Here is a 14,963-nt window from a genome sequence, read left to right as displayed (position 1 = left end):
TAACCCTTGACCTTTGACCACACAACCTCAAAATCAATAAGTGTCATCTTCTCCTGAAGATGTACCAGTGTACCAAGTTTAATGTCTGTCAAGTAAAGGGTTCTCAAGATATGGAGCAGACAGTATATTCCAATGTCCAGTTTGACCTTTGACCATGTGATCTGAAAATCAATAGGGGTCGTCTTCTCCTGAAGACGTACCAGTGTACCACGTTTGATGTCTGTCAAGCAAAGGGTTCTCAAGATATTGAACGGACAGTATATTCCTATGTCCAGTTTGACCCTTGACCTTTAAACATGTGACCTCAAAATAAATAGGGGTAATTTTCTCCTGAAGATGTACCAGTGTACCAAGTTTGATGTCTGTCAAGCGAAGGGTTCTCAAAATATTGAACGGACAGTATATTCCTGTCTAGTGTGACCCTTGACCTTTGACCATGTGACCTCAAAATCAATAGTGGTCGTCTTCTCCTGAAGTCGTATCAGTGTACCAAGTTTGATGTCTGTCAAGAAAAGGGTTCTCAAGATACTGAGCAGACAGTATATTCCCATGTCAAGTTTGACCCTTGACCTTTGACCATGTGACCTCAAAATCAATAGGGGTCATCTTCTCTTAAAGATGTACCAGTGTATCAAGTTTGATGTCTGTCAAGCAAAGGGTTCTCGAGATATTTGACGGACAGTATATTCCTATGTCCAGTTTGACCCTTGACCATGTGACCTCAAAATCAATGGGGGTCATCTTCTTCTGAAGATGTACTGGCGTACCAAGTTTGATGTCTGTCAAGCAAAGGGTTCTCTAGACATTGAATGGTCAGTATATTCCTATGTCCAGTTTGACCCTTGACCATATGACCTCAAAATCAATAGGGGTCATCTACTCCTTAGGATGTACTAGTGTGCCAAGTTTGATGTCTTTCAAGCAAAGGGTTCTCAAGATATTGAGCGGACATTATATTCCTATGTCCAGAGTAGATTGACCCTTGACCTGAAAAACAATAGGGATCCTCTTCTACTCATAACCCACATATGAAATATCATTATCATCAAGTGAATGGTTCTCAAGATATTGAGCGGACAACACATGGTCTACAGACCGACCGACCGACAGGTGCAAAACAATATGCCCCCTTTTTCAAAGGGGGGCATAATAAATAGGGGATATCTACCACTAAGGACAACCAGTGTACCAAGTTTTATGTCTGTTCTTAAGATACTGACCAAACAGTATCTTACTATATTCAGTTTGATCCCTGATATCAGAATAAATAGGGGTCGTCTACCGCTTTGGGGGAAAAAAGTGTACAAAGTTTGATGATTGTCAAGCAAAGATTCTCAAGATTTATATAAGATAATAATGTCCTCTACAAGTATTCCAAGTTTGATGTCTGTTGAGGAAAGGATTCTAAGATATTGAATGGACAATATCTTCCTATGTCCAGAGTAGTTTGATCCTTGACCTCAAAAGCAATCGGAGTTATCTGCTCCTAAGGTAGACATAGTTTATCAAGTTTGATGTCTGTCATGGAAAGGATTCCCAAGATGTTGAGCAGACATCTTGCTATGTTCGTGGAAGATTGACTCTTGACCTTTGACCCAATGGCCTAAAAATCAATAGGGGTCATCTACTCCTTAAGATGTACCAAAGTACCAAGTTTGATGTATGTCTGTCAAGTAAAGGATTCTTGTATGAGATATTGAGCAGATTGTTGGTCCAACGACAAACCCAGATGCAAGCCAATATGCCCACTTTTTCAGGGGCATAAAATCAGTGTAATGCATTGCATACAGAACACTTACTTATGTAATAGTATTCAATAATATACTTACAATATAGCTGCATGCTTTTGGGTATACTTGCATTTTCTGAAACACAACCCTGTTAAATCTATAAATATATCAAAATTATGCCAAAAAAACAACCCAAAACAACAACAAAAAATAACAACACACACATACAAACTGTTCAAAAATCTGTAGAAAAATGCATGTTCATACTACTGGGATTCAGTGAAAGTGACATTTATTCATCTTCTTATTCAACCCAGTCTCAAATGAACATAAAATATTTACCACTTGATTCAAAATCATAACACATTTTATGGGTAATTGCTCCAAGACTTGCACATTTATTCATAAGTACATATTTATCATAATCTGCCTCACTGCCTTGAGGAATAATATCTTCCATGATATACATGTATATATGTACCATATGTGTAATGTATATGATACAAATATGTAAACATACATTGCAACACAATATCAATGTGTATGTAGAGGGTGGGTGTATAGAGGAATAACTCTAAATAGAGGTCCACTTTTAATCAAACTTTATATTACATAAATATAAAGTACATCTGTGTGTGTGTGTGTGTGTGTGTGTGTATATATATATATATATATATCTAAAACATTTTTGTTGCGCAATCTGTTAAATTGTCCTTTTAGGCTTTTATATAGGAGAAAGTCCACTTGTAGTGAAAAAGTTACCTATAGGTGTCCAATAAATTGACAATTGCTGTCCATCATTTTTAAGGATGGACAGATACCGTCTGTTCTTAAAAATAAATGGACAGTAATTGTCAACTTATTGGACAGTGCCAAGTAAACCCAATAACTACTTAGACGTCTACATGTAGGCTGAAAATAAGAGAAAGACAATACGTTTGTTAAAGAGATTGATTTAATTTTAAATTCCCTGCAAGTAAGAATCAACACAGATATCGGAAAAATCACTGAAACACTTAAAACGATATTTCCCATTAGCAGAATTCTCTGCTTCAACTTTAAGATTCACAATTTTTTTTATTCCATTGGCCATTATTATATCGCATCAAATCTTAAATTTGAAAGACACATTTCCATACTGTATTTGAATTTCGCTGGATTCAGAGGCACAATCCAACACTTCTTCACAACGCTTTTTTATGTTTTCTTTATTAGCATATCCTAATTCTGAATTATTATTTTCTCTTTATTCATGAATAATTTCATTTCACGAGATGGGCGGATTGAGTTCTTTTGACTGGCATTAATTATTTCCTCATCCAAATATTTGAAAACACAATGCTTTTCAGACCAAAATTTGGCTCCATAACTTTCTCACCTTCCATATCCAGAATATAACACTCATTAAGATAATATTTGTAATACTTTCATTAAAATCCTTAAATTTTGATTGTGCAATGAAAATGCTCTCCCCATCAGAGGACGACATGTTGATATGGCTCAGTACAAAAGAGTGAGTGAAAATAAAACCTGCAGTACAAGACTACTTACCTGACACTGTCCAATAAGTGAACAAAAGAAACAGACTTCAACGCAAGACTGGTTATATATTGTCAGACAATTCAAAAATAGCTTTATTCATAATTATCATTGTCAAGGGGTTTACCTAAGACTGTCCATTCTTAGAACAAAAGATGTAATGTTTTAAGTAGGATATCAGCCTCAAACTGTCCATTCTGTGAGAGAAAGAACTGATCTCGGCCCTACGGGCCTCGATCAGTTCTTTCTCTCACAAAATGGACAGTTTTTGGCTTATATCCTTTACACATATATGTCATACATATATGTGTGTGTAAGAGGGCACTGGAAAGGCCACGGCACTATTAGTTATCTAAACCTCAAATAAAAACATACTACAAGCTACAAAAAAAGACAACTAAATATTAATAATCTATATCTTTAATGAAAATGATACACTATATTATGAAATAAACAATCCCCAACTGTAAAAATTTACTTGAATGTGAATATTACATGGCTGCTTTGTCATCAGTGAATCTGATAAGAGTACAGACACTGGTGTAGAGAGTTTGTATCATCATCAGGTTGGGATGAAAATAAATATATATTTTAGATTGAGAAAAAAAAATAATGGAAAGATAATAATTTAGAGTAATGAAAGAAAGCAGAGGTGCACAAGCTCACATACCCCACGCTTGACAATGCCTTACATAATGAATGGTAATGTTATGCATTACTGCAAGAACAGGACAGATGGACTCAAAATTCTAAGTTCAAAAGGGGCATAACTCCCAGGAAAATTATTGAACCAGAATTTTCTGGGAATGTGCACATCTACACAATGTGTCCTTATTAACTACAAAGCTTCACGAAATTCTGTTGAGTGGTCTAAGAGGAGTTGCGCTGACAAGAGCAGAACAGACAGGTTCGAATTGTTAAATTAAACAGGGGCATATCTCCCAGAAAAATTATTGAAGCAGAATTTCCTGGGAATATGCACATCTACACAGTGTGTCCTTATTAACTACAAAGTTTCACAATTTTCCGTTTAGCAGTCTCAGAGGAGTTGCGCTGACAAAAAAGGGACTGACGGATGGATCAAAAACATTATACCCTTCGCAACTTCACTACGTGGGTACAATTAATTAGGTACAAATTAGGTGGTAATTCGTACCATTGTGGATTCAGAATGATGAACAGTGTTAACAATCACAAATGACAGGAAGAATAATGTAAAAGCAAGATTAAAATACAAGATTAACACAACCAATTGACAAACAAATGAATCTTGCTCTAAAATCATCAAAAGCTCAGTGGGAGAGATGACAAACAAATGAATCTTGCTCTAAAATCATCAAAAGCTCAGTGGGAGAGATGATAAAGATGAAAGTTTCAAAGTCAAAATATTTTTTTCCATACAAGGTCAAAATATTTTACATACATGCCAAAATTTGAAACATTTTTATGAATTAATTTTTGAAGAATTCACATAAAGTAGTACATGCTATACACTGAGAAAGTTGGTGATTTATATTCAGTTGAAATAAGTTGAAATAAAAAATATGCTAGAGTTCCTCATTGACAATATCTTTGTGGTCTTTGGTGATCAGGTCTTCCAATAATCTGTTGGAATTCCCATGGGCATGAATTGTGCTCCTTTGTTAGCTGACCTGTTTCTATATTCATATGAAGCAGAATTTATTCAAAAACTTCTACGCGACAAGAAAAAATCTCTCGTTGTGGCCTTCTATTCGACATTTTGATATATCGATGACGTTTTGTCTATTAACAATAATAACTTTCATTCATATGTCGATTTGATATATCCCTGTGAGCTCGAAATAAAGAACACCACAGAGTCGTCCACTTCTGCTTCATACTTAGATATTTTATTGAAAGTAGACATTAACGGCAAACTGACAACTCAACTGTATGACAAACGGGATGATTTCAGTTTCTAGTCCATCGTCAACTTCCCATATTTATGTAGCAATATTCCATTATCACCTGCATATAGTGTTTATATCTCAACTGATTCGATATGCACGAGCTTGTTCTGCGTATAGTCAGTTTTTAAATCGAGGTAAGCTATACTGACAAACAAGTTGATAGTACAGGGCTTTCAACAGTCTCGATTGAAGTCAGCATTTCGCAAATTCTATGGTCGTTATAACGATCTAGTTCGTCAATACAACCTATCATTGGGTCAAATGCTGTCTTATGTGTTTCATACCGATTGTTAAGCCGTTTTTGGCTCACTGATTTTGACTGCGGATAACTCCATTTACCTGATCAGGATATAGGGCTCACGGCGGGTGTGACCGGTCAACAGGGGATGCTTACTCCTCCTAGGCACCTGATCCCACCTCTGGTGTGTCCTGGGGTCCGTGTTTGCCCAACTATCTATTTTGTATTGCTTGCAGGAGTTATGAGATAGATCACTGTTTGTTATCTTCACCTTTCATTCAGCAGGTATTGTTTTCTACATTATTTATTATAAATAAATTCAGCTTTCCCTTTCAAAAGAAGAATATTCATACTATGTACAGTCAAACTTGTATTAGCAGTCAAAAGGACATATAGGAGGAGAAGTGTTCACAAGAAAGCTATTTTAACACCCTCCACCCCTCTTAGATCCTCTAAAACTTTAAGGAAAATAATTGGATCCTCCTGTCCCAACAATATGCACATCTACAAATGGCAATGAAGCATTGCACAAACTCAAGTCTATCCGATAAGCCATATTATAGGAGAAGCATTCACAAGATTTTGTGACAGATGGATGGATGGACACAAGTACAAGAGGCCCATGGGCCACATCACTCACCTGAGTCTCCTTGGCCCATATTTAAATATTTTCCCTACATATTCGTATGTAACACTTTGATCCCGTATTGTGGCCCCATCCTTCCCCCCTGGGGGTCATGATTTGAACAAATCTGAATCTGCACTGTGTCAGGAAGCTTTTATGTAAATTTCTACTTTCCTTGACCAGTGGTTTTAAAGATTTTCCCTGATATATTTGTATGTAAAACTTTGATCCCCTATTGTGGCCCCATCTTAACATGATTTTAACAACCTAGAATCTGCACTCTGTCAGGAAGCTTTCATGAATGTAAATTTCAGCTCTTCTGGTCCCAAATGTGGTTTATGTAAAAATAACTTATGATATATGCTTAATATATAGTTCAATGATAACTTTATTTGTTCATTCTCCAGGAAATTTTCACCAAGTGTAAAACATAAGAAAACAAGAGGCCCACAGGCCTTATCGGTCACCTGAATACTAGTGAAAAACTATCACTGCTTCCATGGGCTATGAAATCTAGAAAGAATTTCCTGTTCTGAATATCTAAGCTAAATTCTAATGTTCAGCAATAGTATATAACAAGATGTGTTCTTAAAACTTCACTGTCCTCAAAAGTGCATACACTGATGAAAGACTTTAAATAATAGGAGTATTAACATTAAAACATCAAAATATATGACTAATTTGGACTCATCCTAAATTCATAACCCTGGGTTCATTTACCATTTTTTGTATATCCTTTTCTGCTATTCCTAAGTATGCATTTAGATTGTATACAGTATCAGCAAACTTACACATAAATACTATATATACAAAGTTTGGCCCCGACCTGGGGTCAAAACCCTTACTCTGGGGAAAATCAAATTTACAATTTTGGTAAAAGACTACCTGCTCTATCCATTAAGTTTCAATTTAGTATCAACAGCACTAAAGAAGATGTTATTTAAGTGTTTTACACATAAACACTATATAACAAGTTTGGCCCCGCCTTGGGGTCAGAACCCCTACCCCGGGGATCATGAAATTTACAATTTTGGTAAAGGCCTTCCTGCTCTACATCACTATGCATTTAGTTTTTCTTACATGTGTGTGGTTCTTGAGAAGAAGATTTTTGAAAATTGGTCAATTTTGGGCAGTTTTTGCACCACCCCTAGGGTCCCAGGGGAGCTGGAGTCCTGAAATTTACAATTTATGTCCCCCTTGTCCCAATGATGCTTCATATCAAATTTGAAAAGAATCGGACAGGTAGTTATCAAGAAGAAGTTAAAAATGTTCAATTGTTAACGCACGACGCATGAGGACGGACGAAAAGCAATTGCAATAGGTTTACTCAGGTGACCTAAAAAAGAAAATTTGACTGGATTCTTATAAAAAAAAACAATAGAATAATATACATTTGCATTTTAGGGGTGTTTTTGTCAATGGTTAGTACTTTTTGTTTAATGCATACTCCAACTTCTACGGTACACATGAGCCAAAACAGAACATTTGCTGGAAATTTTTTAAAAAATTCCATGTAGTTATAATTGTGGGCTTTAGCAGAAAAAGCTATTTCATTCAATGTTTATCATTAAATATCTATAATGCTAAATGGATTACAAAGTCATTAAGCTAATAGGGCCTAAATCATTCTAGTCTTTGTAAGGTATCTGACAATAGGCACATAATACATGCAAGGTGAAGATAACGAACAGTGATCAATCTCATAACTCCTATAAACAATACAAAATAGATAGTTGGGCAAACACGGACCCCAGGACACACCAGAGGTGGGATCAGGTGCCTAGGAGGAGTAAGTATCCCCTGTTGACTGGTCACACCCGCCGTGAGCCCTATATCCTGATCAGGTAAATGGAGTTATCCGCAGTCAAAATCAGTGAGCCAAAAACGGCTTAACAATCGGTATGAGACACATAAGACAGCATTTGACCCAATGATAGGTTGTATTGACGAACTAGATCGTTATAACGACCATAGAATTGGCGAAATGCAGACTTCAACCGAGACTGTTGAAACCCCTGTACCATCAACTATCATATTTCAGGGGTAGGGGTGGAGGTAGCAAGTCTGTCCAAAATATCTAGACAACCAAAACAGAAAAATTAAATTTTCTAAATCAAAATGGGGGAGGGGCTGTAGGTTCATTTTCTTCAATGCTTTAAAGCAACTTCTTTGTAGTATTTTTACTACTAGTGTCACTAGATTGGTAAATTTATTTTATCATGGCAAATAAGGCCACAATCTGTCAGAAAAAGGGGACACCCCCTGATACTGCTGATAAGGTGGATGTCATACATGATTTCTAAAACATTCGACCTACATTATATACCTGTTCTCTTGTTCTAGGCCTTGTATAAATGACCATTGTTGAAATTATTGCTTTCAGACTAAGTTCGTGTCTACCCCAAGAGTAGGTGTAGATTTACAACCACATTTTAATTTGTCGTATATTTAGGCATTTTTAATGACCTTACACCTGGTCGTAGGCCTCTTTATAAAATGATGCAACTTACATGACAATTCAAAATGCCCACTATACACAGGGAAAATGCCCACTATACAAACGGAAAATGGCGACTATACACATGGAAAATGGCAGTATGTTATGAAATCTGATGACCGTTTACTAAGTTACACAAGTGCCTGCTTAATAGTTATATATTATATAGGATTTTTAATTGGGAGAGAATAAAATGACTATATGACACAAGCAACTGCTTGATAGAGGTGACCACTTATGACAAGTTTGACTGTAATTGTTTGACATTTAATAAATTTCATTATACTTACCTCTAACACATTGTTCACCTGAAAGTTAACAAATATTATGGTGGTTCATTGCACCAAAATTTTATTTAATGGCTCGTTAAAGCACCTCATATGAAGTATGATTTCATTATCAAAAGTGAAACAAGCTCTCAATTATTTTACATGTATATGAATTTCTCTCCCCCCCCCCCCCCCCCTCGAATGATAAACAAGAGGCCCACAGGCCTTATCGGTCACCTGAATACTAGTGAAAAACTATCACTACTTCCATGCGCTATGAAATCTAGAAAAAAATTCCTGTTCTGAATATCTAAGCTAAATTCTAATGTTCAGCAACAATATAAACAAGATGTGTTCTTAAAACTTCAATGCATGGCTTCAAAAGTGCATACACTGATGAAAGGCTTTAAATAATAGGTGTATTAACATTAAAACATCAAAACATATAACTAATTTGGACTCATCCTTAAGTCATAACCCTGGGTTTCGATTGAAATTCACCATTATATGTACATCCTTTTCTGCTATTCCTAAGTATGCATTTAGATTGTATACAGTATCAGCAAACTTATACATAGATACTATATGCTAAGTTTGGCCCCACCCTGGGGTCAAAACCCTTACTCTGGGGAAAATCAAATTTACAATTTTGGTAAAAGACTACCTACTCTATCCATTTAGTTTCAATTTAGTATCAACAGCACTAAAGAAGATGTTATTTAAGTGTTTTACACATAAACATTATATATAACAAGTTTGGCCCCACCCTGGGGTCAGAACCCCTACCCTGGGGATCATGAAATTTACAATTTTGGTAAAGGCCTTCCTGCTCTCCACCACCATGCATTTAGTTTTTCTTGCACGTGTGCGGTTCTTCAGAAGAAGATTTTTGAAAATTGGTCAATTTTGGGCAGTTTTTGCCCTGCCCCTAAAGCCCCAGGGGTGCTGGAGACCTGAAATTTATAATTTATGTTTCCCTTGTCCCAAAGATACTTCATACCAAATTTGAAAAGAATTAGACTAGTAGTTATCAAGAAGAAGTTAAAAATGTTCAATTGTTAATGCACGACAACCGATTGCAATACTCAGGTGACCTAAAAAGGTGTTTTGTTCGCAAATAAGAGATTCTAGAGTCCAAATTTCACTGTGATTTGATGAATGATATGAATATCTAATAAAACATGCTTAAAAGACTCAGATAAATGTTACAATGTTTTAAATTAAAAATATTTATGAAAACTGAAAAATTATTTGCTAATATTTTTCAAATCCATGACAAAAATCTGTAAGAGAAATATCCATTAGAAAAAAGATAGATCCTTTTGATGGCCATAGATTTTTAAGAATAAAATTAAAACTAGAGATTGTTTTTATGAAAAACAAATGTCTCCCCAGCTCCCCAAATTGGAAGTGCACCAAATGAAACCGCACCTCCTCCATGGTATGAAGGAGAAAGCATGAGCAGGAGCATAGACATTATTAGATAAGCCATATAGGAGAAGTGTTCACAAACTATTTTACACCCTCCACCCCTCAGATCTACTATAACTTTAAAGAGGCATTAGCTGTCATTTTGTCACCAAACATTGAATTCAATAAAATTGCTCTATATTATATATTTCAGTTATGATACCAATATTAAATTATTTCAAACATTTTTTAACCTAAAAGCAAGAACATGAATGTGTAATTTTGATGATTAAATAATTATCTTGCAAGACAGTAACTCTTCCTTGTATATTTCTTTACATTAAAAGCGGTTATCTAATGTAATTTTATTAGGTTTCTCTTGTTTTTGTACGAAATAAGTTTTTATTAGTCATTAATATATATCCCTATGCCATTGAGAGATTTTGAGATCAAAATGGTTGCCATCCGTTTCACAGCTAATGCCCCTTAAAGGATAACAATTGGATCCTCCTTTCCTGACAATATGTACATCTAGAAATGGCAAGGCGGCATTGCACAAAGTTTCAAACCATATAGGAGAAGTGTTCACAAGCTATTTTAACATCCTCCACCCCTCTTATATCCACTATAACGTTCAGGAAAATAATTGGATCCTCCTGTCTCAACGATATGCACATCTGGAAATGGCAATTGAAGCATTGTACAAAATTTCAAATCTATCAGATAACTGTTCACAAGCTATTTTACATCTTCCATCTGTCTTAAATCCACCAGAACTTTAATTAAAGGGACTGGTTCACGACTTTTGATAAAAATATTTTTCATTTTTTATGGTAAACATTAAAAACATAACTCATTTGATATTGAGAGCCAAAATTTGACCTTCTGAATGCAAGAATATAAAAGCAATATTTTAGCCTTAAATCTGTGTTATGTAAACAAAGACTCGAGTCTTTTTATGTATACAAACAAGTGAAATACTGATTTTGTAATATGAAGCATCTTAATTTTGCATTATCACAAATCTTAACTTTTAGATGACACATTTACCCCCCAAATGCTTGAAATGTGAAAGATATAATAAGCTTCTTTTGAATAATTTCTTTTGAAAATTTTGTAAAAAATAACATACCACAATCTTTGTTTACAAAACAAATAATAAACTCTCTAAAATGAGATTCTGTGATAATGTATAACCTTAATTTTTATATGAACTCTTTTAAACACATTAGTCAGTAGATTTTGATCATTAAAAGTGAAAAAGAAAATTTTGGGGAAAATCATGAATCAGTCCCTTTAAGGAAAATAATATGCATATCTACAAATGGCAATCAATATAATGAAGCATTGTACAAAGTTTCAAGTCTATCCAATAAGTCATATAGAAGAAGCGTTCACAAGATTTTGTGACAGACAGACGGACAGAAAGTATAAAAACAATATGTCTCCCCCTGGAAGAGAGGAGACATAAAAACAAAAGGCTGATGGTCCACATCACTCACCTGAACAGCAGTTCCTAGCAATAAACATGCTTGAGCAAAACTATCATCATACAAGCAGCTTGGTTCAGAAAAATCTTTTCAAAGGCAATGACTAAAAATTAATTATCAAACTTAATCCTTAAACTTGACTACAAATTCAGTATTTATCATATGCCCTTGTAGACAGGTATGGCCTTTCATATTTACAAATTTCATCTAAGGATGCTTTGTGCCAAGTTTGGTTCCCTATACATTTGCATGTAAAACTTGAATCTCCACTTTGTCAGGAAATTTCAGCTTTTCTAGCCCAGTAGTTCTTGAGAACATTTTTAAATTGCATTTTTTTTATTATCTCCCCTTGAAGAGGGCATGACCCTTCATTTCAACAAACTTGAATCCCCTTCACCTAAGGATGATTTGTATCAACTTTGATTGGAATTAGCCCAGTGGTTCTGGAGAAGATTTTCCTATATATCTGCATAGAAAAAATTTGATCCCCTGCGACAGACCTAAGTCGTGAAAGTTCCATCCACCAAATGCTCTGCATCAGGTGTGAATGTCATGGGTCCTCGAAGATGACCTTAAAAAAGGATGTCTCGTGTCAAAGTAGGTGTGGCACACTAAAGAACCCTCACTGCTCAATGGCCATAAGTGTCGAGCATAGGCCTAAATTTGAAGCCCTTCACCGGTCTGGGTGACATCTCCATATGAGTGAAAAATTCTCGAGAGATACATTAAGCAAGATACAATCAATCAATCAACCTAATGTGGCCCCACCCTACCCTTGAGGGACATGATCTGAACAAATCTGAATCAGGAAGCTTTCACTTATGGCCCAGTGGTTCTTGAGAAGAAGATTTTTAAAGATTTTCTTTATATATTTGTGTGTATAACTTTCATCTCCTATTGTGGCCTGAACATACCTCAGGGGTCAAGATTAAACAAACTTGAATCTCCACTATGTCAGGAAGCTTTCATTTTTGTAACTAGGCCATCCTTAAACAAAAGGCAAATGGGCCTAATTACCAGTCACTTGAGTATCATAGTCCATATTTGCATTTAAGTCTCAATATGGATTCTTTTGTGCACATGTTTATAATCTTTCAAAATATGCATACAAAATACAAGAAGGAAAAATCGCTAAAACGCATCAAAGATGCATATATATATGACCGAGTTGCAGTTTGGAAAATTATGCACGCTTGCATTCGCGAAGTAAAAACATGCACATATTTAATATAGTTTATAAGTATGAAGCTTTGAATGGCTGCAAAAGTTATTTAGTGTGATCATGACCTTGACCTTTGGATTTCAAAAGCAACATGAATCTTGAATGTAATCAGGATTTGAAGTCTGATAAACATGCACCAGCAAGTACATGTATAAAAGTTAGAGGAAAGCTCAAGTCTACAGTATATAGTGAAAAAGAGACCTTGACCTTTGACCTGAAAATAAATAGGAACCTTCCTCTTTTGGATGTGATCATGTTATGTTAGTTTCACAAAGATGCCCCTAGTAGTATGAAAGTAAGAGACCGGACAAGCTCAAATCTATGGCATTTAGTGACAAAGTGACCTTGACCTCAAAATAAATACAGTAAGGCCATCGGGGATCCCGTATTAGACCGCGTTTCCCCCGCGGTATGTTAATCCTTTCCGCGCTATCCCTCCGCAGGATTTAATCGCGGGGCAGATTTATACCACCGCGGTGTGAAGTACCGTTATTTACCTGTTAGGACAAACTAACTGTACGATACTATTTTATTCGTCGGCAGAAAATGAGTATGGCTTGCTTATGGACAGCTATCTCGCATTACATACCGGTATATTAAATAAATCATTTTAGAAAAAATGAAAAATAAAATCAGGGACCTACTAAAACCAGATATACTTAGGAATTAGCATATTTAATACACCTCCAATTTTTTTATTTAAAAAAAAAAACAATGAAAAAACAAACAAGAGGCCCATGGGCCACATCGCTCACCTGAGTCACCTTGGTCCATATCAGAAGATTTTCCATATCTATTTGCATGTAAAACCGTAGTCCCTATTATGGCCCCAAACCTTCCCCTGTAGGCCATGGTTTTTGCAAACTTGAATCTACACTATGTCAGAAAGCTTTCATGTAAATGTGAACTTCTTTGGTCCAATGGTTTTTGAGAAGAAGATTTTTCCTATATTTTGTATGTAAAACTTTGATCCCCTATTGTGGCCCCATCCTACCCCAAGGGGATGGGGGCATGATTTTAACAAACCTGAATCTGCACTATATCAGAAAGCTTTCATATAAATCTCAGCTTTTCTGGCTTAGTGGTTCTGAGAGGAAGATTTTTAAAGATTTTTCCTATATATTTGTATGTAAAACTTTAACCCCCTATCGTGGCCCCATCCGACCCCCGGGGGCCATGATCTTAACAATTTATAATCTGCACTATATCAAGAAGCTTTCATATAAACCTCAGCTTTTCTGGCTCAGTGGTTCTTGAGAAGAAGATTTTAAAAGATTTTTCCTATAAATTTGTATGTAAAACTTTGATGTCCCCCTTGAGGCCCCATCCAATCCCCCGGGGTCCATAATTTTAACAAACTTGAATCTGCACTATATCAAAAAAAAAAAAAAAAACAACGAAAAAAACCAACTTTGACCCCCTATTGTGGCCCCATCCAATCCCCGGGGGCCATGATTTTAACAATTTAGAATCTGTACTATATCAGGAAGCTTTCATATAAATCTCAGCTCTTCTGGCTCAGTGGTTCTTGGGGAAAACATTTTTCCTATATATTTGTATGTAAAACTTTGACCCCCTATTGTGGCCCCATCCGACCCCCGGGGGCCATGATTTTAACAATTTAGAATCTGTACTATATCAGGAAGCTTTCATATAAACCTCAGCTTTTCTGGCTCAGTGGTTCTTGGGAAGAAGATTTTTCCTATATATTTGTATGTAAAACTTTGACCCCCTATTGTGGCCCCATCCGACCCCCGGGGACCGTGATTTTAACAATTTAGAATTTGCATTATATCAGGAAGCTTTCATATAAATCTCAGCTTTTCTGGCTCAGTGGTTCTTGAAAAGAAGATTTTTAAAGATTTTTCCTATATATTTGTATGTAAAACTTTGACCCCCTATTGTGGCCCCATCCGACCCCCCAGGGGCCATGATTTTAACAATTTAGAATCTGCATTATATCAGGAAGCTTTCATATAAATCTCAGCTGTTCTGGCTCAGTGGTTCTTGAG

At 35.8% G+C, this 14,963-nt stretch overlaps 1 protein-coding gene across 1 annotated transcript in view; it reads right to left on the bottom strand.

The window, feature by feature from the left end:
- Nucleotides 1-14,963, bottom strand: part of LOC130051710 (minichromosome maintenance domain-containing protein 2-like) — a 165,082-nt gene that overhangs the window by 107,601 nt on the left and 42,518 nt on the right. The window contains exons 10-11 of the mRNA XM_056154210.1: nucleotides 8,851-8,868; nucleotides 1,819-1,878 (exon numbers count right to left, since the gene is read on the bottom strand). Coding sequence (XP_056010185.1) covers nucleotides 1,819-1,878; nucleotides 8,851-8,868 — 78 coding nt within the window. The remainder of the gene's footprint in view (nucleotides 1-1,818; nucleotides 1,879-8,850; nucleotides 8,869-14,963) is intronic.

The sequence above is a fragment of the Ostrea edulis genome, chromosome 2 (genome assembly GCF_947568905.1).
Source record: "Ostrea edulis chromosome 2, xbOstEdul1.1, whole genome shotgun sequence".
NCBI classification, from domain to species: Eukaryota; Metazoa; Mollusca; class Bivalvia; order Ostreida; family Ostreidae; genus Ostrea; species Ostrea edulis.
Note: the sequence above shows the minus strand (reverse complement) of the source record. Positions and strands in the feature narration are given on the sequence as shown.